Here is a 26,325-nt window from a genome sequence, read left to right on the forward strand (position 1 = left end):
CTCCAAGAGTGGCCTCTGTGGAATGTGACCTGTGCTAGTGTCCAGCAGGATAACTAAACAAGGATGGCTGCTGACCCCATTTAACAGATAAAAAACTAACAAAAACAACAAATAATTCAAAACCTATTTCTCTGTTATTACAGGTCTCAAGGTGTGCTACAAAGCCTTTTTTAAACAATCTTCTTTGAGTGTATAATATACTCATTTTACCTTGTTACAGCAAGCATTTAAGTCATTGACGACATTGCCATGTTTTTGTACTACAATTGTGCAATTGTTCTGTTGATTTTTCAATGTAAATGACAAATTTATTGATGTTTGACACATTGGACCTTGACAGAATTTAATTGTCCGTTCTTCTGTATAATCTTCCCCGGTAATAATTGGATGGCACATTTGAGATTCGGTTCGGTGTTGGACTTTTAAGTTTGCACACCCACATGGACTCAGGCTTTTCAAACCACAGTTGAAAATGTGTGTTCAGTAGTCTGAAAGGTTCCCCCTGGGCTCACAAAATACTCAAAAATTTCTCAACATTGGACCTCCACACTCAGTTGGAAAATTGACATGAAATGAGAATGCTCATTTTTGGTATTTTCTATTTTATTGAATATACCAGTGCTTTTCACCTTTTCCCCTACTACCTTAGAAAGATAATATAATACACCTCAAATTACAAGACAAATATAATTAAAATATTTCAAAAGAGATATTTTATTAAATCAAGCAAACCTTTAATTGCATGTCATTTTCATTTCATTATTTTGTATTTGGTGATTTTTTTTTTTGGTTGGGGGCTGTTCTTTTGTAGGGCTATTCTTCTGTTTAAACTCATTATGTTGTCTTTGCGTTTGTTGTTGTGTGTAGGAAACATTTAACTGCATTTTATTCATATCAGAAAATTGTTTAAGCCAGGTGCTCACTTTCAAAAACGTTATATCACGTGCCTGACTGAGACCCCCTCCTCGCTGGTCTCCCCCAATAGATAACATACGACAATATTGGTGGGTCATGGCATTGAGCAGCAGTCACAGTATACACATACAGTATGTAAAGGTTCCACTGAAAGTTGTTGAAAACATTTTTTTCTTTAATGGCAAGTTAATGTGCACACCCACATAGTATCCCTTTTTAAGTGCGACTGGTCCAGCATGCATTTTACAATATTTTTAGTTGGGATTTGAGATTTGTGTGGATATTAAATTCTTCCAATTAAAGAACCAGGTACACTAAAACGTTTTAAGCAGACACAAAGTGTTATACCTGACTTGAGTGAGGTCTGCCATTGCCTCCGACTGAGACAGACTACAAAACGGCATATGTTGCCAGACGGCATATGTTGGTGCATTTCAGAGAGGCTGAAGTCAAAGAATTTGAACTTAGCATGTGAAATGTCTCGTTTTGTAGAGGTGTGGGAATGAGTGAAAAAAAGTGGCAATTTATTTGACTTGCCTCATTCGCCGAGCATTTCATTCAAGTTTCATCGTTCTCGAAAGCCGCAAAGATGACGCGTTAATCATATGTTCAGTGTTTTTTTTTAAAAGGTGAAAAATGGAGAATATGAATGTATGAGAATTAATTTTACAAGGATGTGTTTCATCTCTTGTCAATCGGTGCTCACTTCATCAGTTTGTGGGTGTTCACAAATCTTGTGAATAGCATATTTTACAAGATTTCATTTGAAATCATTTTAAATTACATTCTGTATTTCTGTCATGTCAACGAAGTTATTGCCCAAATGTGGTTTTACAGGCCGCACGGGGTTCAACTGGTTAGCACATCTGATGACTGGTTAGCACGTTCGCCTCACCGTGCAAAGGTGCAGGGTTTGATTCCACCTGCTACCTCCCCATGTGGAGTTTTCATGTTCTCCTAGTGCCTGCGTGCGTTTTCTCTGGGTAATCTGGTTTCCTCTGAAATTCATTTATGTAGGTTGATTGTAGCGCTAAATTCGATCAGTGTGAATATTTTTTCGTGCCCATTTGTGCCCAGCGATTGGCTGGCAACCAGTTCAGGGTGTAACCCGCTTACTGCCCGGAACGTTACATTTTGGAATATAAAACTAATATAAAACCATTTGGTAGTGATGGGTCCAGCGACACCGATGCGTTGACGCATGCGTCGGGCTCACAGAGCAATCCATGTGTCGGTGCATGTGCTGCTTCATTACATCACGTGATTAACACGTGAACTGCATCTGCGCAGTCGAGACTGCATCGGCTGCGTCGACACAGTCCCGGCTGCTTGGCACAGTCCAGGCTGCGCCACTCAGTCCAGGGGGCGTCGACTCAGTGCAGGGGGCGTTGACGCAGCAAACGCCCGCCACACAGTGTTTATAAACAAGTGCGTCTGGCGACACGATGCCGCCTGCCGAAAAAAGCCAGACCTCACCGTCGCTCGAATAAAAATATATGTTTGGGCAATACGGAAAACACACTGATTATCAGAAAAAACGTGTCCGTTTGACTTCGAACATCGTGTCGGCTGTCATATAATAGGCTATTATTGTATGAGAAGTGCTTTATGAACGTTTGTACTGTACGTCATAATCCAGTTGATTGAGAGGTCCCGCCTATACGGGGGACTTCCAGAAAGTGACTGTGAGTGAGCACACCGCATGTTTGATGACTGCCACGTTGTTATTAAAAGTCACATAAAACGTAAACCTTGTCGGACAAACACAAATTGTCCGCCGTGTAGAGCCATTTTGATCTCCTTTTGGAGAATAAGGTATTTATTAAAGTCTCCTTGTCTCACCAAGTGCCTCTCGGATTTTTGACATGTCTTATTCCATTGTGTGTGTGTGTGTGTTCTCCACAACAGGGGAAATAGCATGCATTGAACGCAACGAACTGAAATCCAAAACACTGGAGCATCTTATATTTCTAAATCATAATTTGTGATGACAAAGCCCACAAGCATCCTCATTCACATGATTTTCACATTATTGAAACACATTGAATGATACAACATGAATGCATGGATGTAAATGATATTGTCAAGAGTCATGGTCATCTTTATTTTAAAATTGATTGCACCCAAACTACTGATCACCTCAAAATCGTAAATTGGTTAAGATCCGGCCTAAAACTTCCAGCCCGACCCGGCCTGCGGGTATTAAAGTCCGACCCGGCCCGAGCCCGACCAATTACGGTAACTTGATTTGCAGGCCAGAGCCCGAAGCAAACCTGAAATTTCATTTTTTATTTGTGAAGACTCGGGAGGAGGAGGGCTGATTTATGATAACAAATTAAAGCCTGTCTTTTGTAACGAAATCTAAGCTAAACAAGACTGTATAAAAATTTACACCTTTTATATTTCTGTTTCTGCTGCGGGTACATTAACCGACAATTTTCCGTCATTGACGGATTTTTTTAAAGAGTCAACGGGAAAAATTTAAGGCCATCCTTCATTTTGACGGGTTGAAAATTGGGCCATAAACCACAGCAGCAGTACGTTCTTAAGAATCTAGTGCGGCACTTTAAGAGAGAGAAGCAGAGAGACAAAGAAGAACAATAACGGGTGGATAATAAACAGAGACAGGAAGGAGTTCTTTGAATCGTCATTGCAAGAGTTTAGTACAGTATGTGTTGTGATGAGGCGACTTCATAACCACTACTACGTTGCAACTGTCACGCTGAAAAAGTAGCTAATATGCCGACCCACTCGTAATTTGAGGTGTTTATCTTTGAGAGAAAAAAATAATAATCATCATGAATTGCTCTTGGCTACATCCATGCATAAAATTTGCACATGCTTACGATCCCTAGAGTGTGAGGATTATGACGCTGCCCTACTATTGACTAACAACCAGTCCAGAATGTACCACGCCTCATTCCCAAAGGCCTCAGTGCTCCTGAAATGGATACACAGTCGAAAATGAAGGAATACTTATAACGGTCCAGTTTTTCTCCTGTTGCCGAACAGATTTAAGATTCCGTAAAACAACAAAATGCAAAAACAAACATATCGTTGAAATTGATTGTTGTTATTTTATATGCAGACCGGTAATTATACAATATATGCAGAGGTATAATCTGTTAGACCATTTGTCCCATTTAACTCCCCCACATGCCAATTTTCAAATTCACACAGTTAAGAAGATGAAACACGTTTCAACTTAACGTTTTATGAGTTTTCTAGTCTTTAATAGATTTTGAATTGGTCACAAAACTTAATCAGAGGTTAAATTACTTGAATCTAATCATTCAAACGCATTAACTTGAGACAAGATTTATAAATGCCACTGTTGGGAGGTATTGTGGCCAGTAACTTGATCTAAATGCAGTGGTGCATGGTGGGCCAACTCTTTCAGAAGGAACAATTGTATCCACAACACTAGGGAGATGAAACAGCACTGCTAGGCTCGTGGAATGCCAAACCTCAGGCATTTCCCCTCTGCTTGGGATTTCTCCTTTCTCTGTTTATTTTAAATCCAGTCATCCCTTTCCGCCTCTCCTGACTGTCCAAACGTCTCTCAAAGTTTTCCTTTAAGCTTTCATTGACGTTATTAGATTAACATTCCATCGTAGTCCTGGACACAGTACTTGATATTGGAGTGTGAATTCTTTCACATACGTCCCACCCCTTCCTTACATCCAGAGCAGTGAGAGGAACGGGACAAAGAGGGAAAGAAAAGAAACTGCCAGTGTCCATGTGTATGTAGGGTGTAAAAATTTGCAGAGTTTGGGCTTGCCTTTGCCTCAATGGGGGCAACTTTTGTTTTGTGTCTGAGACTCAGACCCCCTCCTTTTATGCTTTTTTTTCCTCTTGGCCTCACTCTCCATGCCAAAAGGGGGAGGGGTCTTTAGGGTGAGAGACAGACACAGCTGGTGCGTATAGAAGGTGCTCGTCCCACCTCACCAAGGTGCCAGAGACACACCAAAGAAGAACCTTCAAATATATGTATGACAAGAGAGAGAGAGAGAGAGAGAGAGAGAGAGAGAGAGAGAGAGAGAGAGAGAGAGAGAGAGAGAGAGAGAGAGAGAGAGAGACAGAGAGAGAGAGAGAGAGAGAGAGAGAGAGAGAGAGAGAGAGACTGTGACTTATGAGCCACCTTTCTCCTTTTCCCCTCCTCTCCATTGGCCCCAGTGTTTCTTTGTCTCTAGATAACTCATAATATATATAGTATGTTGACTGTGCGCATTGTATTATTGTGGGCACACAATTCTGCTCCAGCTGCTATTGACTTGGATTCACTAGAGAGCAAGACCTCGCAAGCGTATATGTTTCTCTTTCCTTCTCTATTTTCTCCTTTTCATTTATGTATACATCATCTCTGCAAAGAATCTGTCTCTACAAAAAGTTGTCAATTCCAATAAGTACAGCTGAATAGATACTCGATCTAGTGCAATTTCAAAATAAAAACAGTATGAGTTCTTACATATACTGTGTGTGTGTGTATATACAGTATATAGAACGGTCTTTCAATAAGGGATGGCTTGCAGAAATGTATTATACATAAAAAATAACATTTCACACAAATGTCTCTAAATATGGTTATTAACATTTTTTTTTTCCCTGTGAAATTTGAAACATGTATTCTAACCCTCTAAATGGGGGGCGGGGCGGTGGGGTTATTCATTTGTTTTTAATCTTACAATAAATTACCAATAATGACAATACATTGAAACAAACAAGCAGGAAAGAAACACCACCAATATAAACAAAACAAAAAAAACCCAACATATTTTACTTTTACCACTGACTGGGAATAATACCCTGGCACACAATCTTATTGAATAGTGCAACATCAATCAAATTGATCCTAAATGTTGTATTATTTCACTTTCACTGAAAGAGAGCAGCCTCAGTCTGTCTAGTGTACCACAAACTCTTTTCATGAATACTTTTCATTTGATACAAATTCAAAAAGTCAAAGTAACACAAAAGCTATCAGAAAATGCCTTCTTCACTGAAAGAAAACAATGTTCAAGAGTTGGATTGATGCAGTTATGTTAATTTAACATCTACCATTTACCTACTTTGTACATCGTGTGCTATGTATTGTTCATTTTCATTTTTGCTCTGTGTTCCATAAAGTGTGATGTGAAGATTTTACCTAGCCGATATTTTAGAGCTACGGTTTTGTACTGTTGATTGGGTGACACATCAGAACTACGTACTTGGAACAGCAGAACGAGTCTTATTTTGAAAGGCTTTATCACATTTCCGGTATGTTCATAGTTTTCGATGTTGAACTTGACAGGCCAGTCGAGGATGGCTGACCGCTTCTGAGCTGCAACCTCTGCGCTCTTAGAGGCGAAACTACACGTAAATACACGAGGATAACTCAAGGGCGCAAGCGGCGGAGAGGAGGGAAAGGCATAACTTTTCCTATCGTTGGAAATAGCCGTCAGACATTTCAATTCCACAGAGGTTATTCCCATTTCGGGGAGCGAAAGGAGGAAAATTGGACCATGCCTGCTGAAGTGAAACAGGTTCGTATTGATGCCTGTTCTCAGTCTCATCGCGAGCTTCTCTCTCTTCTTCACGTTGCCCTTGAGCGATAATTTTTCATCTGACTTGCACAGTTTTGCCTTAAGGTACAAGATCATTCTGTGATCTGTTTGATTGCAGGTTTAAGAAATGTGATTTAGGACTATATGGCGCGTCTGCGTGCATTGATTGGCGTGTCCCGCCCCCTTACACAGGATGACATCAGGTGAACACGATGCGAATTTAGTAAACATCTCAGCCTAACGACAAGTACTTGGATCTTCAGTGTAGCGCGTTTGCGTGGGCTCTTGTACGTTTTCTGGACCTTGACTTGTGGTCTCCTGGTGGGAGCAGTCATGGGCTCGCCCCGAGAAGACATTCGCGGTTGTGTGGGCATTAGGCAACTTAAAAGTTTGTCCCCGTACCGCCTGCAAGACTCTTGACTGAATTCAGGCCAGATTTATAGCATGGGCTGTACTGACAATTGTGTGAAAGGCATGACTTTAAACCCTTTTGTCTTTTTCTTGCATAGAAACCAATGGAATGTGCTTTTGTTAGGACTCGTGAGGATTTGTATGTACCAGGGCACGATGTGCATATTGGAGATGCTCACTGAGTTTGAAGAGCCTCTCCCCATCAAGCTTGGCACCTCACTTGATCGAAAGACATGTGAAAAAAATACAAAAGTGATCGATTGAATGAGGCCAACATCTTATCCGCTGGTGTTTGTTTAGAAAAAAAAAAACGCTGGCTGTTGTAAGAGTTTCCCGTGTAAATAAGTGTCACATTATAGGTAGACATAAGTGATGGATGCTGTTTATCTTCCCTCGGTCACCCTATATTTTCCCATCCCTTTGGCTGTGATAACCCCGAAACTTTAGAAGTGTTATGCAAGTGCTGATGATTCAAACCAGGCTTGTTACTCAAGGGTCACCACTTGTTGGGCCCCTATCTCGGATGTATGCGTGCTGGAATGCATGTCAATGACCCAAGAATATGTCCTTGCCATTTTTTTCTTCCTAAAATGGCTCAGAGAGGTGAAGGAATGACCTTGCACCCACCCGTATGACCTCTGCAGGACCAAGATGGTTGGCATACTTTAGGTGAGGCCGGCATCATGGCGTGACCTTTTCAACCTAGCTGGAGATTCCTCAGCTGGGAGCACCTGCTTCCTCGTCACACTTAAGCTGTCCATTGATTCTCTGGATGTGATTTTGTCTTGACTGTGGAGGAAAAACATCAAGGAATAGCAAAATGTTTGAATTCAAACTCCTCACAGCTGTCATTTTAAACTTTTGGGAAGCACCATACCTTTTTGTTGCAAAAACAACTTTCAGGTTCTTTTGAGTGTTTTTTTTTTTTTTTTAACAAAGAAACGATTAGTTCCAAATAGCTTGTGTTAACATCGCAGAGTAGAAAATCAAATTCAAAGTAGGACATTGGGCATTATGAAATATTTGCTATATTAGTCTTAGATCTGGTAGGAGATCATAAGAGACGGGACATTTAATATATACTAAAATGGCTTAAGTCATATTTTGAGAAGTATTTTTTTTATTGCCTGACAGATGCGAGCCACCTCTGTTAAACTCAGCTGCACCCTTAGATGATCAAAACATTTATTTATATCCTTGAAATAAAATTACATTTTTGAATTTGCGACACTTTGTATTAATTTATTTTTTTTAACGTTTTCTAAAAAAGCAAGAAAAAAATGAATGGCCGTTATTTTAGGAGGGTGACGGTAAATCAAGTTGTTGTTTTTCTTCAGCTCAAACTCAGTATTTATGCTCAGTATTTTAGCTGGAGGTGAGACAAAGGCTGCTCATTTTCCTCTAAATTAGCTTTTTGTCTAATTAATATGGTTGCATAGCCATCCAATTAGTTGGGAAAACTAGAGCAGCCCATATGTGAGTTTGATGCCTGTACACCAAAAGCGTGTATGTTGTGCCCTCGGCCTCTTAAGTTCAGATGCAGAGGCTGTTGCATCTTTTCATCATGAAAAATAGAAAAACAGATATCTCATGGAGAAGAAATGAAAACATTATGAATAATCCAGTAGCAGCCATCCTTCCGAGATCTATCAAAAACACACACAGCGTTCTTCCTGTTCAGCAAAGGGCACGATCAGAAAATCAAAATAATTCATGGCGATCCAGCCAAAGACTAGAGGCGGGTTTGTCTTCTGTCTGCCAGTTTCCTGACAGCATTTGAGGCTTCCTACTACATTGTTGTACGCTATTTGCCTTCTTCAAGAAAAACCCCAAAGTTCTGTGCATTTATCATTGGCAGTGTATTGGTGCGGTGACTCCTGCTTTCCTCAGGCTCCCCCTTTGTGGATAAGTGGATCAATATTTGAAGACATGTAGAGCATGACAAACGGCTGCGTTTCGGGGTCATACGAGTATAATGACTCTGAGTGATAACATATGAACACATACTAGCCGAGCGGAGCACATTAATAGAACGAGGGGGGGTGAGTCCTGGCGTTTTGCAGGAGACATGGTCATGTGGTGGCCGGTCATACCAGATGGCCTCCCCATCATGCAGCACGTCTATACCGGACGTGTTTACCATACAAGGGCCGTGGCTGTCGTGTTGAATGACGACTCATATTACGTGATGTATTGTGCTTTCCAAAATAATTTGTGAAATGCGCGTTTGTCTCCTTATCAACTTGGTAGCACCTCAGAACCAGGCATTTACATATTGAGCTCAATGACCAGCAGGAATGTGTTTCAAGTCGTAAACAGAAGCAACCCATGAATGACAATTTGGTTTGAGTAATTATGTTTAAAATTGCTTCGTCACGACCCAGTAACTATTTAGTTTGTGATACAAACTTTTTCTAGTGAGTCTATTAATCATCTCTCACTTAATTCTCTGATGTTTTGTCCTTAAATGCCTCTATCCAATGGAAAACACTTATTTTGCAGATGTGATACGGCATATTTCTTTTTAATTAAAAATAAATATGTTCTGGTGTTTGATTGTATTGCACTACAGCAGTATTTATCCTTCATCCACGTGGCGGTAAATTTCAAGATTTTGAGTCGACTCGCTGGCATCAATGAAGCTTCAAAATCAGGCATAGAAAAAAAAAAGCGTGTTTTCGGTAACCCGACCGACCGAGAATTTCTACGTCGTCTGCATTTTTTTTCAAACAACCCACTACATTTTTGTGTAGCGGGTTTACATCGGTGCAAACTCTCGCGATATTCAAGTTGAGCGCGTGCGTCGTTTGCCCTGTCGTCTGTCAACAACATTGAAACATGGCGGCGGCCGCGATCTGCGACGACACTTTCAACCGCGTTTTCTGTGTTACAGTTTCATGCTCGCACCATAATGTTAAGAAAATAGCATCCATTGATGTATCGAAAAAAATCTGTAAACTATTTGATGAACACCACAGGCCAAGTAAACACCGAGGGCGGAGGAGGCGGCGACGCGCCCCGGGCCCCCCGAGTCCGGAGCGGGGAGAAAACTAAATAGGTGGCGGCGGTTCAACGTCTTCTTGTTTTATGTTTTATGGTTATTTTGTTTACATTTTTGATGGAAAAAAAAAGATAAAAAAAAAACAAACTTTGTCCGACATACCGACCCTATGCTGAAATTTCATGTTACTGGAAACACACTATCTTTTTTGTTTGGCCTCATGAGTAGTGGATGACAATTACTTCTCATTGCCTGTTTTATTTAATCTATTTGGATTTTTTAAAATTTGCGTTATGTGATTTCAGGCTGCCATTGCTGCAGTTTACTTTTGGAAGGCAATCCTGACTTTGTAATAAATATTTCAACGCAACACAACCCCAGACATCTGTGCTCCAAGTGGATTAAAACGGACATCATGCACAAATGTTCACTGATAAGTAATGCAGTGCGCTATAGATAGCGCACTGCATGTCCGTGCAGTGTATCACATGAACCCCCCCATCAGCTTTTGTTTTGTTGGTTTTTATTTTCCCTAGTCATTGTGGATCACCAGCAGGTGTTCATTCAAACCCAGACAGCCTCCGCCTCCTCTTTCCCACCCCTTTCACCCTGCCCTAAGTCACTACTGACTCAAATCTCGGTTGATGCAGCCTCACGCTCGTTCCTTCTCAAAGTGACCACTGTTGAAGATAATAATTCCCCCTCTCCTTTTATCATCACTTCGATGGAATTAAAGAAATTTGAGGTGCAGTATATAATGGGAGGCAGCGGGGGATCCTGCCGTACAGCCTTGTTACAAAACAGCATTGAGGAGAATAGCAGAGCTCTAATGAGATGGCAGTCTTATTATCATGCTTGAGCTGCAGTTTCTCTTTGCATATTCTGAGCCTATTATCCCAAATTTTGTACAGCTGCTTTCAGTCCACGTTGCGTTTTGCCTCACGACGTTACTTGACCTGCTAGTTTGTAATAACGGAGGTCTTAAAAGTCAGTTGAGCTTTATTCCCCGTGGCCAAATTAGTTGAATTTGCCATTGATGACACCTGTCCAACCATGCGCCCTTCAGCACACCTAAAAGCCAAAAAAAACCCCAAGAGAAAATCAATTTTGTCCGAGTTCTATTTGTTCAATGTTTGTATGCAGGCTCTGGTTGGTGGGATTTATACTTTTCCTGACCGTGTGGATGACACAACTTCCTCTCTTTGCTGCTATAAGCCAGCAATGAGAATCATGGTTTTGATCAGATAGATAACAGAAAGCGACAGAAAGCGACAGCTTCACACAGTCGCATCGGATCAGACCTTCGTTTAATATTGCATAAAATCGTGCCGGCAGCAGCACTAAAGCAGCATGATTTGGAGTGACAATATTTACTCGATGTATCATCAAAATCTGTCAGACTGATTGTAGTAAGTTTACATAACGGTATCAGTTCTGTCATTGCACAACCTTTTGCTCGATCTAAAGAGCGACAAAAACAATAAAAATACAGGAAAAGATCAATTCCGCCAGTAAATAACAACATTGTAATCATGAGAATTTAGTGGCTTTTATTTTCCTGGAATTGTACTATTTCATCTTACCTAAATATTTAGTCCACTTCCATGCGGCAGCTTTTTAGGTTCAACCCACAACCCCTGAACCACATTTGAACTAAGGTCCTTTCACAGTTTTTGCGACCTAGGCCTTCTTGCCCAACCTCAGCAACCTCTGGCCCCATAAATGGTCTTTTGGATGAATGCTGTAAGACGAAAGAATTCTCTCACACACACACACACACACACACACACACACACACACACACACACACACACACACACACACACACGCTCCAAAATCCATTGAAAGTCTTCCCAGAAAGCTATTATCGCTGCAAAGGGAAACCAACTCAAATTTCCCCCTACCCTTTCACTTCTTCTAGGCCTGTGTCAAAGAAAGCCCTCCATAACAATTGCAAATTACAACACAATCTTTTAACCGATTTTCCAATTGGGAATGTGGTGAAGCACTTTGAATCTTTGACGGCAGTGTCTGCAAATGTCACAAGCATGCAGTTTGGGCTATGAAGGCAAGGACAGCCGGTGAAGAATACTCTCAGTCAGTCACATGGACCTTTTGGTAAAAGACCAATACACCTGTTAAAAATTACTCCCTTCAAGTCGTTTAAGATCAATCACCAAAAGCTAATTTGATACGTTTTCCTGTCGTTTCATACTGGGAGTTTGGTGCGTGCATTGGGAGCACTTATTTATAATTCATAGACGCTCCACCGCATTTATTCTGAATCTTGTGACCGCTTGAGAGAAGCCCTTCGGGGGAAGGTCGAAGAAGCTTTTATAAAGCGTCTCTCTAGCAGAAAAAAAAAAAGAAATGCTTCTCTACTCCTCCCCTTCTCTTTTCATGCACTGAATGAGGCTGTATATGTCGGGTAATGTCAAGACCTGGACAAAACATGGCTCAAGCCGCACTTGCGTGTTTAGTCTGGAACTTTCTTTTGAAGGATTAGCCCACTTCCTGCCACTGGAAACGGTTGGGATGTCAGGGAGAGCATCGATCTGCCATCATGGTACCATCTGTCTCTGGCTGCCTTTTGGGATTAATGATTCCCTTTGACAGAGTTGACTGGCCATTCAGATTAGTCTGACATGTGGCGGCGCAATGACTTGGTATGAGACATCTTTTTTTTCTCGCATGTGAATGATTCCCGTCATATATGGTAGAACTTAACACAGCGGTGATGGGCACTCACAGAGGCGTATACATCGCATCAAGAATCTGTGCCGTTTTTGACCCTTTCTTTTGGGTAACGATCGCCAGAGCAAGATTGCATGTCAAACTGCAGTCAGTCTGTTTATTGCTCTCTTAGAGCTCAGTCACCAAGCATGTTTGGGGTTCACAGTCAGGACCGGCGTTTATTGACCCACTGGAGGTTGAAGAACTCTGATGAGGTGCGACAGCTCATTAGAATGCCGTTCCGAACCTTACAGCACACAACAGTTGCTGTTACTGCTGATGGCTTGGGTCCAGGGAGAAAAATAAAAGAGTGGGAGCCATAGAGGTGGAATGAAAGTCCAAACCACTGTAAGTTGACCGACTTTGGCCCAACGACAACCCTTGCTACTTGCAGCTTCTGCTCTAGCAGCCGCAGCTGCACACAAGCATTATGCTAACCAAAGGCAAGAGTTCAGCCAAAACCGGGACGAGAACTCCCTAAAATGGAAAGACAAATGTGTTCCTTGCGTTCTTTGTGCTGCTGGCTCTCCACGCAGACAACCATTTGTAGCGTTTAATGGCGGCATTCAGATGTTCAGCGATGGCTGTCATATGTCATTACATGGGATGGCGCGGTCTTGTTTCTCATCTTCTCTTGATATGCGCGCTCGCCGTTCCCAGAACAGCCACTTGTGAACAATGGAATGACGCGCCTCCTCACACATTCCATTGGGCTCTTTGAGGTATCCAGTGCATCTGCACCGCGTAAGTGGGTGCAACTAGATAATGATTGCAGGACGTTTACATACATAAATAAGTAACAGGCCGTCTCATTCCATCTCACTGTCTTATGTTTAATTTGTTCGGAATTTGTAATAGACTGTGAAGAGTGTTAACCTGAGCCTCAAAAATAGAGGGCCAAGTGCTAGCCATTTGTTGAAGATGCGGTACTTAAAATTCTTTTGGCGGGATAAGGGGTGGAAAATCCCAACGTCTGGTTTTTAAGCTCTTTGTACCGTGCTGCTTCAGCCAGGCAAGCTTTTATTTTGGTAATAGGCCATAATAGCTGTGTCCGCGCTTTGTAATGTACCTCTGAAAACCTCTGAAAAGATGTCGGTGAGGAATTGATCTCAGGTCGCAAACAGAGGTGTCAAGTAAGAAAAAAGTCAAAAGACTGTTTCCTTACTGACGTAACAATTTTGGATGTTTGTACTTTGGTGGAGGAGCTTACTTTGTACTTCTACTCCTTTGATTTTTTTTTTAACGCTAATATCTGTTCTTTCTATTCAAGCAGGCGCAACTTTTTGCAACTGCCCTAAAACCGGCACATTCAATTGCTCTATCCTGAGGGTGAGTTTAAACAAAACATGCGTGGTTCCTTTAAATTATCGGAGTGATCGATTTAGTTTTGGTATATCAGTAATTTCTTTAATTGCCTCTTCCGCCAACAAAGCATAAAACTCTCTTTTAAATGTGGAAAATAACTGAAGCGTCCGCGTCCACATCCTCCCCAGTCTCCCGAAAAAACTGGCCAGCCAACCCACTGGCGACTTGCTTGTGGTTGTTTGTGAACTGCCAACAGTCATGTAGTCCTGCTTTTACTAAATCACTAAGCGACATATGAGACTACCTTTCCACATTAAACTCATGTCTTCACGTGGACGATCGCTTGAATAATACGACTCACGTTTCATCATTTTGTCCCGTTAAATATGTCTTGCGTTATCCTTATAGGTGGAAGTCCATTTATATAGATGAATGAATGAATGAATGAATATAAGATAAGATAAGATATCCTTTATTCGTCCCACACTGGGGAAATTTACAGCCTCCAGCAGCAAGAATGTATGTAGAAAGAAGAAAGGAGAAAGAGAAAAAAAACAACAAACATCTTTCAATTAAATACAATATGAACACAAATGGATAAATCGCAGTACTATTTACAATTTTCCTTCACATCATTTAATTATTATTATTATTATGATTATATTATTATATAATCATAATATCTATTATATATAACAGAACGGTAGTGACAAAAACTGACTGTTTGCCATTTTTGTTTGTCTGGTTGGTAATGTTTCTTGATTTATTATTCGTTTTGAAGACCCTTATTGTGAAGATAAGGCGTTTATCTTTGTATTTCAGTAACGCTATAGATTTCCCATTAACTCATTCATTCCCAAAGACATTTTTAAACGTCTTTTCAGACTTGGTCTAGAATTGGCTGGTACCAAGTTAATAAAGTGAGTTAATAAAAATTGTAAAAGTGTTTGCAATATGCTGCGTTAGCAAAGACAAATTTCTGGGAGTTGGATATTGTATCAAAGTGACGGCCTTGAAAGGGAAAGCAATTTTGTCCCTTGCCACATTGTGATGTGGAACTCACTGTGGGCCTGTGCCGAGAGAGTGATCTGGAATCACCGTGCCAAAGCATAATCAGAAGTTTGCAGGCGTTAGGACTGTCATGATATCTGCAGCCCTCTGACTCTGGACTGTCACTGTCACAAGCTACTCATCGGTTGCCTCGTACACAACTAAGTCTTCTGTTCATCAAGCTAATTTACGTTACATCTGCCATTACCTGCCTCTACACTTCAGCTTGTCGACAGTGCTTCGGACGCCACCACCCGTTAGAATTCCACTGTGCCACGGCATCGCTCAGTTGAACGATCGTGTCTAAGTGAGTCGTACAAAATAATTGCAGTGCTGAAATTGCCCAGTCCACACCGCTGATTATGTTTACATATTTTCTAGTTGTAGTTGGACTGAATAATTTGATTGTGTGATTCCTTTTCCCCACCTTGAGCAGGGGCAGAACAACAGTTTTGTGCGAGTGGGCTTCTGAATGGGGTCAAAATAACTCGGATACCGCAGCTTCCACAGAGCCATGTGTGACAAAAGAAGGAAAAGAAAAAAAATATGTATTCAACTGGCGAAGCATTGCGCTAAATAAACACATCTGTGTTCCTTATGGACATGAAAATGAAAGATTTATTTCTATGCTTACTGGATTTACCGCTTCCTTAGCGAGTTGTGTAGTTATCTGTCCCCACTGTGTATGGATACGGTCTGTAAAAGCTGAATGTCGTGATTGCTTTTCTGTGACATGCCGTGCTTTAGGTGCTACAGTTTATTGAATTGACATGGTTGAAATGTGAGTATTGATTTTGGGAATCTCCGAGCATTTTTCAATTAGTTTCCCTTGAGAATCAAAATTATTGGCATTTGTATAGGTTTGCCGACATTTTTTGACTGCTACTGGAACGTGTCTCACTGATAGATCAAAGAGACTCATTAGGAAGAATGTTTTTTTTTCTATCTCATCCCAACATGAGAAAGCAGGTCAACGTGAAATAATGTATGACTTTAGTTTGCTGATGCTTCGTACTTTAAGCCGATAGAATACATATCGTGCATCTATCTTTCTAGGCTGTGTGATCTTGTATTGCAGTCCTGCATCATTTTGTGTTCATGTCCGCTGAACGTGTTTTGGTATCTGCTGCCAAAGTTGGTCTCTAAAGTGGCAGGATGAAATATGACAGCCGTCTCATTCAGGCTGTTACAGAATTGTGAGACTTCATTCAACCAGTATGTCTATCTTGGAGTCTGGTTTGACACCACAGATGCCTCCGCTGGTTGTCCAGTGCAGGCCATTGCGCATGTCTCCACGCTCCCGAAGCTGACTCTGGAAACGATCATGTACACTAATCCTCTTTGGTGTGGCTGTGCATTTACACAGGTGAATTATCCCATCAACATTACAGTTGTGATGGAGACTTTCCTGGAAAACTCCAGGAATTTGAATAATAGACACAGTTATTGCTCATTCATTGGTTTCATTGTGGACCGATTTGCTAATGCCTCTGTGATTTCATTGAAAGAGTCCAACGGCTGACTCATTGTGTGTTTCCCCACAAGTGCACAGACGCTATTAGTGAAACTGGAACTTCCAAGGCCCAATACCTCAACTGAGTCATAATCCGCACGATAGCGGTCCCTCCTTCCTCTTTCCACACTTTGGTTTATAGTCCAGCAGGTGCTGTTGCATCATTTGATGAGCAGATGCGAAACCATTCAGATCACTGGGGCAGATCGAGGAATGGAAGTATGAAAATCGTGCCAAGGAAGTCATGAAACCGAATCGAAGAAATGTGAGCATCTTGTCATCATCTGTGGCTCAGAATTCCACAGTGTTGTTCTCTAATCTCCACAACATGTTAGGAATTCGGAGCATTGTGTTCATCAGCAAAAATAACAATACAGTCTCTGTACCACATGGTCATGGAATAGTTTGCACATATTTTAGCCCCATTACTTGATTGAAAAATAGTGATACTTTGCCAAGGTGGAGCTCAAATTTCAATACATCACAAAAATACCCCCCCCCCATTAAAAATTAAAATATATATAAATCACACTGATAAAGGAGATATTTACAGGTACTTGCGATCAATGTGCTGTTGTTGCGTGGTGTTGATCCTTGTGTAATTATTTGGGAATTACACAATTCTAACAGATATTCGCTAAATGGTGTCACTTGTGGGCGGTCCAGTGGTTAGCACGTCGACTTCACAGTGCGGAGGTACCGGGTTCAATTCCAACTCCGGCCTCCCTGTGTGGAGTTTGCATGTTCTCCCCGGGCCTGCGTGGGTTTTCTCCGGGTACTCCGGTTTCCTCCCACGTTCCAAAAACATGCATGGCAAGCTGATTGATCACTCTAAATTGTCCCTCGGTGTGAGTGAGGGTGTGCATGGTTGTTCGTCTCTGTGTGCCCTGCGATTGGCTGGCAACCAATTCGGGGTGTCCCCCGCCTACTGCCCGAAGACAGCTGGGATAGGCTCCAGCACCCCCGCGACCCTTGTGAGGATGAAGCGGTTCGGAAGATGAATGGATGTTTTTAATAGATGTGTTTGTTTTTTTGTATCTTGAACTTGTAAAAAAAAAAATATATATATATATATAATTTTTTTGGGTGAGTGTGAGAGCCACTGTCCAGGATGAAACATCCAAGCTCCATGAATACATCAAGGATGACGTACTCAGAGAATGTGTCAGACAATGGGGAACAGAAGATGAGGCGCTGGAAGAGGGACCATCATGGGAGGACAAGCCCCTACACGGGATGTACCACCGGACCATAACTGAAGTGGCTGATCTCAAGAAGTCCTATCAGTGGCTAGACAGGGCTGGCCTGAAGGACAGCACAGAGGCACTCATCCTGGCTGCTCAGGAGCAGGCCTTGAGCACCAGAGTCATTGAGGCCCAGATATACCACACCAGACAAGACCCAAGGTGTAGGTTGTGCAAAGAGGCACCTGAGACGATCTAACACATAACTGCAGGGTGTAAGGTGCTGGCAGGGAAAGCCTACATGGAATGCCATAACCAGGTGGCTGGCATAGTCTACCGAAACATCTGTGCGGAGTATGGACTGGAAACCCCAAGGTGAAAATGGGAAACACCTCCGAAGATGGTGGAGAATAATAGAGCAAAGATCCTGTGGGACTTCCAGATCCAGACTGACAAGATGGTAATGGCGAACCAACCAGATATCGTGATCATAGATAAAGGGCAGAGGAAAGCTGTTGTAGTGGATGTAGCGGTCCCAAGTGATGGAAACATCACGAAGAAGGAACATGAGAAACTCGAGAAATACCAAGGGCTCAGAGAGGAGCTGGAGAGAGCCTGGAAGGTAAAGGTGACAGTCGTGCCTGTGGTGGCCGGAGCACTCGGGGCAGTGGCCCCCAAACTAGATGAGTGGTTGCAACAGATCCCGGGAACAACATCGGACATCTCAGTCCAGAAATGTGCAGTGCTGGGAACAGCAAGGATACTGCGCAGAACCCTCAGGCTTCCTGGCCTCTAGTAGATGACCCGAGCTGAATGAGGGACGGACACCAACCGAGGGGTGAGATGAGGTTTTTTTATATATATTTATATTTTTATATATAACATATATATATATATATATATATAATATATATATATATATATATATATATATATATATATATATATATATATATATATATACAGTATGAATGAATGGTGTCACTTGTAAAATCACCCCGACTCCATTTTGCCCTGAAAAGGGAATTTACATTTATTCAATGCAGTGAAACTCCTCTACAACGAAATCATGTTTGCAGCAAGACATTTTTGACAATAGGGGGTTTTTCACTGTAGCAAATTTGATCTCAGACGTACACACACACACACACACACACACACACACACACACACACAAATGTATGTGTACTCTTTATTTTTATTCTTACTGTGCATAAGTATGAACATACACTTATTTGACACTTAAATAATGTCGAAAGGGAAAAAAGTGAAAGAAATTGCGAAATTTACGATCAGCATTCACTTTCACTTACATCAATTTCTTGGATTATGTCTTTTATTTTGTGTCCTCAGTCTTTCATTTTGATCAATTTTACCCTCTCTTCCAGTAGTCAGAGCTGTTCTTGTCTTCGGTGCTTGACATTAGAAGGTCCGTTTTGTTGCAATTTGAGCAATGCAATGTTCTTGCTGTGTCTGAAACTAACAATAACACATACTGTACTTCCTGGACTACTGCGCATGTGGGAACCAGTGTGGTGGTTGCTCTTGCTGTTTCCGAATGAAGCAGTAGAAGTCACTGTTGGATTAGACTTCATTGTAGTGAATCTCATTGCGAAGCAAGAGCAGAGAAAAAGATTTCGTAGCACGCAACGGGTTTATTTCGTTGTATTTGGGGCAGGAAAGTGGGAGTGGTGTTAATGCATGAAGAAGTTTTCACACTTAGGGGTATTTTCGCCCATGTTGGTTTCATTGTAGAGGAGTTTCACTGTATGTTATGTATATGTTGGATTCATTATCTGGAACAGGTTTTTCCTCGTTTAAAACATTCCAAATGTTTACATGGGGTCTTCACCAATCACCCTTTTGGGATCTGTGTTCCCTGCTTCACTGACTCGTAAAGGTTGTTTCATCATTTTGAGATTTGTTTATTCCTTCCTCAGGCCAGTGGACTGAATGGGTTTTGGTCTAAGGAATCCAGTGCAGGGTTTTCTCCCTCATTGGGCCATTTTTCAGAGGCTTTATTGGGGCTGACAACAATCGGCTCGATATGAATTGTATGTAGCTTCTAGCAGTTTGATGGTTTGATTAGAAACAACGCCCATATACGGGTGGGTGGGGTGGGCGCTCCCTCGATGCTTCCAGAGGATCCAAAATAGGATTGATTGTTCAGAGTGTTTGTGGATTGTGCCTGTTTACAATTCCGCTAACCTCTGTTTGGCATGCAATGCACACGGCTCGGCCTTGTTTCCGTTGTCTTAGTCAGAGGTTCAGCATAATGAAATTAGGGTGCATATAGAGACGCAATTTGGAGGTAAAACAACATGGCAATTTGCATTTATTTATATACTTTTTGCTGACGCCTCTAGCCGTTTCACTGAGCGTACACTGCTCCACTATGTTGTGTTTGTTTCCTTAATATGTCCAGATCCGCTGTCATGACAGTGACATCTGGGCTGCACAGTTGATATTTTTTTTCTCATGAAGTGTAAAATGAAACTTTTTGAAACATTTCCCCTTTGTATAAGCATTTAGGCTTTGATTAAAGCCTGACACGCTGTGGAATTTTTAGGCTGATACCGACAGTAAAAAATGATTTTGATTACCAGCCAATTGTTTTAAAACGTTTATAATGAATGAAATAAGTTGTGTTTGCTCCCTTAACACTTATGGCAACGCAGCTATGAATTACAGGTGAGCCATTTGAGTCTTTCACAAGTCTTTATCCTTCAGTATTTGATAAACTTGACTACAGAAAAGAATTTTCAAGGACAAAAACATGAGAAAAAAGCATGAGCTGATGGATTTAGCCTTAGATTTTAGGTTGTCAATGTCTGCTGTAGGCTACATAAGCAACATGAGTGAAGTTACTCACAAAACATGATTGATCCATGATGACTTTTAACGTTCAGTCACATTTCTTCCACTACGTTATTTTCTTTGCCATCAAGTGATGACTTCCAAAAAAAATAAAAAAATAAAATAACAAACGCCTCTCTCTCACATGTCAAAACATATCATCTTTGACAGAGTTGCATCCGAAACATATCCTGGAGAGAGTTCAACTGAAACAAGAGACAATTTCCACCCTAATAATGCACACTGAGCATCAATATAAATGAGGCCTATGCACATGTATCCGGTACAAATACTTCAATGAAGCCATTTTACTAGGATGCGCTTTGTGCGTTGGGTTAAATACTTCCCGTAATGAATGGTGTAACATGAGACTTAAATATCCAAGTCTGAATGTGCACTTTGCCATGTTCACGGCCAGATAATTTTTTCCATATAGGACAGTGGTTGCACATTTTGCGCACGCAAACCCTTTCATTGACACCGCCACATCGTGTTTATCCACGCGATGCATTTTGGTGATGAAGTAGGCGCTTATCCGACTAATCGATCGTTAGTTCGCTCGTTCTGGTAATAGGATATGGCAGCGGGTGGTACAACAATGTGAAACGTGTTCTCTCAATTTAAACGGCCTGTTCAAAGGCGATAGTTTGGTGCCTCAATGACATTACTTTTTCCATTGATGATGAAAGGTCAAATTGATCCGTTTCTTCTTCCATCAACCATTTTTTTCCGTTTCAAATTTTCAGTTCTAGACAGCAAATGAATTGAAATGAACCGTGCTTTACAAATTGAAAATACACAAATAAAAGTCAATTGTGAGGAATTTTTAACATCTAATGCCTATTATCGAATACTGACCACAGACTTCCACTGAAAGAACACAACCAAGAATGGCATTGTGATGATCAAGTTCCTGATGAGGAAAGAGCTCCGGCCGTTCAAGCACAGGATGTTCCTTTGTATTGTAGTTAGTGCTGCTGTTTTCACTCCAGTCATTGCCATGCCATGCTTTTGTTATCTCTGCGGTCCAGTGTGAAAAGGTTTGCCTCTTTTTCAGCTGCGTGATGCTCACAAAAGACACATCCAGTTTTTGCTGAGGGGAATTGTATTTTGATTCGTTGTAGCTGACTATTCATTTCCCATTCACAAGTGGAAGGAAATGAATTTGCTGTTTGGCCATTTTTTCGTCCGCAGGCAGGGTTTTTATTTTTTATTTTTTTGTGCATAGGTAAAGCTACACACAAGAACAGAATGCACATCACGTGAGGGTTCTTTATTTAAGTGGGAGAAGGGAACAATTACAATGTCTTCCTTCCTCATCTTACTAAATACACAATAATATGCAGTATTTAGGTATTAATGTATAATACGTATACAGAATGAACGTCCCTGCGATTGGCTGGCAACCAGTTCAGGGTTTTCCTCACCTGCTACCCAAAGATGTCTGGAATAAGCTCCAGCACACCCGCGACCCTTTAGTGGATCAGGTAATGGATGAATGGATGAAGAACTTGAATAACTTCCCAAAACTCTAAATCAAGAGCCACTCGCTGCGTATCGTGCAAGGGGAATTCCCTGTTGCCGTAAATCCATATTTCAAGTAGGTCTCCTGTTACTGCCTGTGAAATGCACGCTTCTTTTTTTTTTTTTTTTTTGTCTACGCCATCGGCTCTCGTGTTGTCTCATCATTGGGCCTTTTCCCTGTTGCAAAAAAAAAAAAAATTACAAATATGTTGTTTTTTTTAACTCATTTTGCTAGCTTGTGGGTTTAACATTAGCGTTATCTAACAGACATGCGTCAAGAGTCCATCATAGAAAGCGATAGGATAGGCATCCGGTCACTTTCCAAAAGAAATATATATTTTCAGCCTCGTGTAATTAATTAATCGGGAGTACTGTAAGTTTATTTATTTATTTATTTATTTATTTGTTTATTATTCAAGTGTGTGTGGCCAGCCGCGGACCGGTCCGGTGATTGGGGACCACCGTTGTAGTGGCCTATTTTAGTGCTTTTCTTGCACATTTCAGAACTTGTTGCACGTCATTTGTTGAACCCTTTGCTGGCCCCTCTCCTTCTGACAAACACGCCTTCTGACAAAAGCTCTCCACAGAATTGGTCTGGCTGCTGTCATCACACACCCTCTACTCTATTTTAAACCCGAATACAGAGGCCCTCTCCCCCGAGTGGCCCGCGCTGTCTGTGTGGGCCAGAGTGTGGGCCTCGCTCACTCAAGGCGGCTCCTGCCAGCTGGTGCAGAGGTAATAGCAAGTCGGGTCAAGTCAAGTCAAGTCAACTGTATTTATAGAGCACTTTCAAACAGCCATCGCTGCATACAAAGTTCTGTACATGGAGCAATTTAACATATAGAATAAACAGTAAAACAAATCGGTAATAAAGATGTTAGAAAGCACCAAATAGCAGAGATAATATCCCAGATGGTTTGGCCTCACTCCATCTCTGCCCTGGCTACACCCAAAGCATGAAGAACATGAAGAGGATGCTTGCTAAAACTTGCTTTCTTCCAGGGAAGTTCACACCATTATTGAATTTTGCTTTCTAACATCACTACACCTTTGGGAGTGGGGAGTATCTCCAACCCCATACTTTTGGGAAGTTAAAAAAAAAGCATTCATCCTCATTTGGCTGGTGTTTTGGGAAGTTAAAAAAAAGCATTCATCCTCATTTGGCTGGTGTTCAACTTTTACAAGTTTGCTTTTGTTTCATGAGTTTCGTTTTCCAGGGCGGGGAAAATTCCTCAGTGGGCAGACAACAGGAAATCAACAACAACCAATGCTTCCTTCCTGTCCCTCTGCAATTTGACTGGCTTCCATATACAAGGACCACTGAGCAAAACATAAGTGAAGAACATTGTCTCGCCTTACTTTGCTGTCGCTTGTCACACACAAATCATCGAACCCATGTGGAACACTTCCAGATTGACTACAGTGCATCCACATAACCTGCAAGGATTATAGAACAACTCTAGAAGGCGACATGCTGAGAGGGGGGAAGAACAGACAGTCAAACTCTCTTCTGCACTCACTTCATTAATATTTCATTACTAATGATCCGTCAAGGTAATAAAGTGGTATTGATCGATTCCAAAATGGAGCCTTGCAGTGGTGGTTTTGTGTGGGGGCAGTGCAGCATCACTATATTTGCTGATTTATATTCGTGTCAATTGGCATACTGTAGTTTCGTATGATGTAAAGATTGACAGTGACAGAGGAGATATTTGCAAAATATTTTCCTGTCACAAGAATTTTGTTTTCAACAATCAGCAGCTGACAAAACAGGTCAGTTCTTTTATATAACCTTTAAAGACGACAAAAAAAGGAAACAATGCCACAGCAAGAACTTAAACCATAAGTAAAAAGCAGTGAAATAATAACTGAAAGCTAAACAACTTCAATTTCATCTTGTCTTAGTTCAACATAATACTATGACTCCATTAATTAGAATGCTTTTGACAAAATAAATAAATGAATGTTTGTGAACATTTTTAAACACTTTAGAACAGAGGTCAAACTACGGCCCACGGGCCAAATCCAGCCCATTGGTCTTTTTAATCCGGCCCGCCAAAGGTTGCTAAACAATTAAGGTTCAATGTCAATGACTGCATTCATTTCATTTGGACTTGTATTGACAGGCATTTAAACGCCAGGTGGCACAGTTACTAGAAGTTGCAGATTATAGGGACGAAGGGGGAGATGATACGGAAGCCCGCAGTAGCGCCAAGTCAAGCAAATCCCGTTCGATACGACTGAATAATGTACTCTTAAAGTCTGAAAAACATGCCAAAAATGCTAAATACTGCTTTTTAAATAAAGAAATCCAATTAATATTATGTCGAATTTAGTTCACCCTTTTGATCCGGCCCTCCATAATGTTTTCTGGTTCTCATGTGGCCCTATACAAAAAATAATTGCCCAACCCTGCTTTAGAACAATTGAACAGGAAAAACATTCAACATTTTGGACATGCTACTGATATTTCTATTTATATTTAGGACATCAAGTCTAAAGGCACCAAACATTTTTTTTGTTTATCGTTTCAACCTTTGGGGAGTTTAAAATCGCATTGAATATTTATGTTAGACGACCAACCACTAGACCAGTAGTTCTTAACCTGGGTTCGATCGCCTTAAGGGCTTGGTGAATCGATCTCAGGGGTTCGACAGAGCCTCTGCCATGGAGGTTTCGACATATCCGACTCAACATGTCAATTAGTTATGACACGCCCGCTTGGCCATCCCTGGCTGCAGGTGATCACATTGCATTGCTTATCCATTCAGCGCTGTGGGAAATGTTGTTCGCTCAGTAGTCAATGTGTGACTGTCGTGATGGTAAATCGTATAGTTTAAAAAAAAAGAAGAAAAAATACTATCTCTTGAAATTTTAATTACTCTTTTTCTGGTTTTAATAGATGTTTTTTATGTCTTGAATTTGTATGAAGTCATATTTTTGGTTTTCACAAATAAAGGGTACGGTGAATGTGCATATGAACTGGTTGGGTTCGGTACCTCTAACTAGGTTAAGAACCACTGCACTAGACGGAAGGACGGAAGCCTCGTGATTTGATTAGGCAGTGCATCATAAGTGACTAAATGGACCATTGATTGCAATGTAAAATAGCAATGTGATTGCACCCCCCATCCCCCATCATTCTTCTTAATATATGTCAGCTTTTATAGATTGATAGAAAGCAAACCGGTACATTATTTAGACATTTGTAGCTACTAACACACACTGCACATGGGCACATTGCTTGAGGGAACGCAGGTAATTGTTGAGCATTTTTTAAGGGTTAATAATGAGTACATGCCATTGGAAAGGTCAGGCATCCAGGGTCATTGTCCACCAAGATTTGTCGGAGTTGCAGGGTAGAGGCAGCTTGATGCTGCAGCTCCAACAGCAGCTAGACTAAACTCATTTTCCACTTTGAGGTCTAGACATTTTTGGAATATATATGGTCTTTAAATGGTCACTTGACATTCATTTTTATCACTAATGGCTATTTTGGGTGAAGATCCCGTTTACTTGCTTGCCAAAGCTTCTGAACTCAGCATTTCCTGTTGCATGGCCATTACGTTGCGGCCGATATAATGGGGGGGGGGGGGTGGTTCATCATGAGAGATGCATGTTTTTGGTTGATTAAAGGATGGAGAGGGGGGTTGTAGCCAGATGCTCGTCTTGCAGCTGCCTGACTATGCAGGAGGGAAAACTATGTAAAAAGGCAGCCTTGCCACAAAGTGGGGCTTAGCCAGACATTGAGAGGAGATTATCCATATTTTGTCTGTATCCTCCTCTTCCTCCCAACCACCTGCAGAGTGACACAGACCCACAGCATGAATACTGCATGGCACAGAAATAACACATATCACGTTCAGGTTAGAGTGCAAAAATAAGATGCCTTTACATATCAATACCTGTGTGACCCCTTCAAACAAAGAATATGTCTGTCAGTCAGGAGATTCACAATCACTGCACCTGGGGGCGAAAAAACAATCCACTCCCATTGTTATCTGCCGCATCCTTCTCGTACAACAATGAAGCCCGCACCCATTTCATCTTGGATTTAGCAAAAAGGCTATATTCTCTCCAGAGCGCTCTCTTGTTCATTTAAAATATTCTTAAAACATCAAAGAAATGCTTTGGATTAAAACCATAGTTTAAGAAGCAGAGCTTCTGACGCAAACTAGCCTTTGCAAAACGTAGCTTAAAATGGAGGGAGGAAAATATATTTGAGAAATCAGGCCTCCTTTTAAATATTCATGGTCAGCTCACAGCTTCCAAAGTGAGCTGGATAGA

The 26,325-nt window shown here is 41.3% G+C and overlaps 2 protein-coding genes across 11 annotated transcripts in view; one reads left to right on the top strand and one right to left on the bottom strand.

Moving 5' to 3' along the window:
* arvcfb (ARVCF delta catenin family member b) overlaps window positions 1–26,325 on the top strand; it is a 220,626-nt gene that overhangs the window by 91,945 nt on the left and 102,356 nt on the right. Inside the window, exon 1 of one of the 10 annotated variants that reach the window (XM_052066964.1) lies at window positions 6,194–6,440. The exons of the other annotated variants lie outside the window; for them this stretch is intronic. Coding sequence (XP_051922924.1) covers window positions 6,420–6,440 — 21 coding nt within the window. The 5' untranslated portion in view covers window positions 6,194–6,419. Of the gene's footprint in view, window positions 1–6,193; window positions 6,441–26,325 lie in introns of those variants that run through there. 10 annotated transcript variants of the gene reach the window in all.
* The window catches only part of LOC127601606 (uncharacterized), a 96,587-nt gene that overhangs the window by 22,031 nt on the left and 48,231 nt on the right, over window positions 1–26,325 (bottom strand). The window lies entirely within an intron of this gene.

Source organism: Hippocampus zosterae, chromosome 6 (genome assembly GCF_025434085.1).
Source record: "Hippocampus zosterae strain Florida chromosome 6, ASM2543408v3, whole genome shotgun sequence".
Lineage (NCBI taxonomy): Eukaryota > Metazoa > Chordata > Actinopteri > Syngnathiformes > Syngnathidae > Hippocampus > Hippocampus zosterae.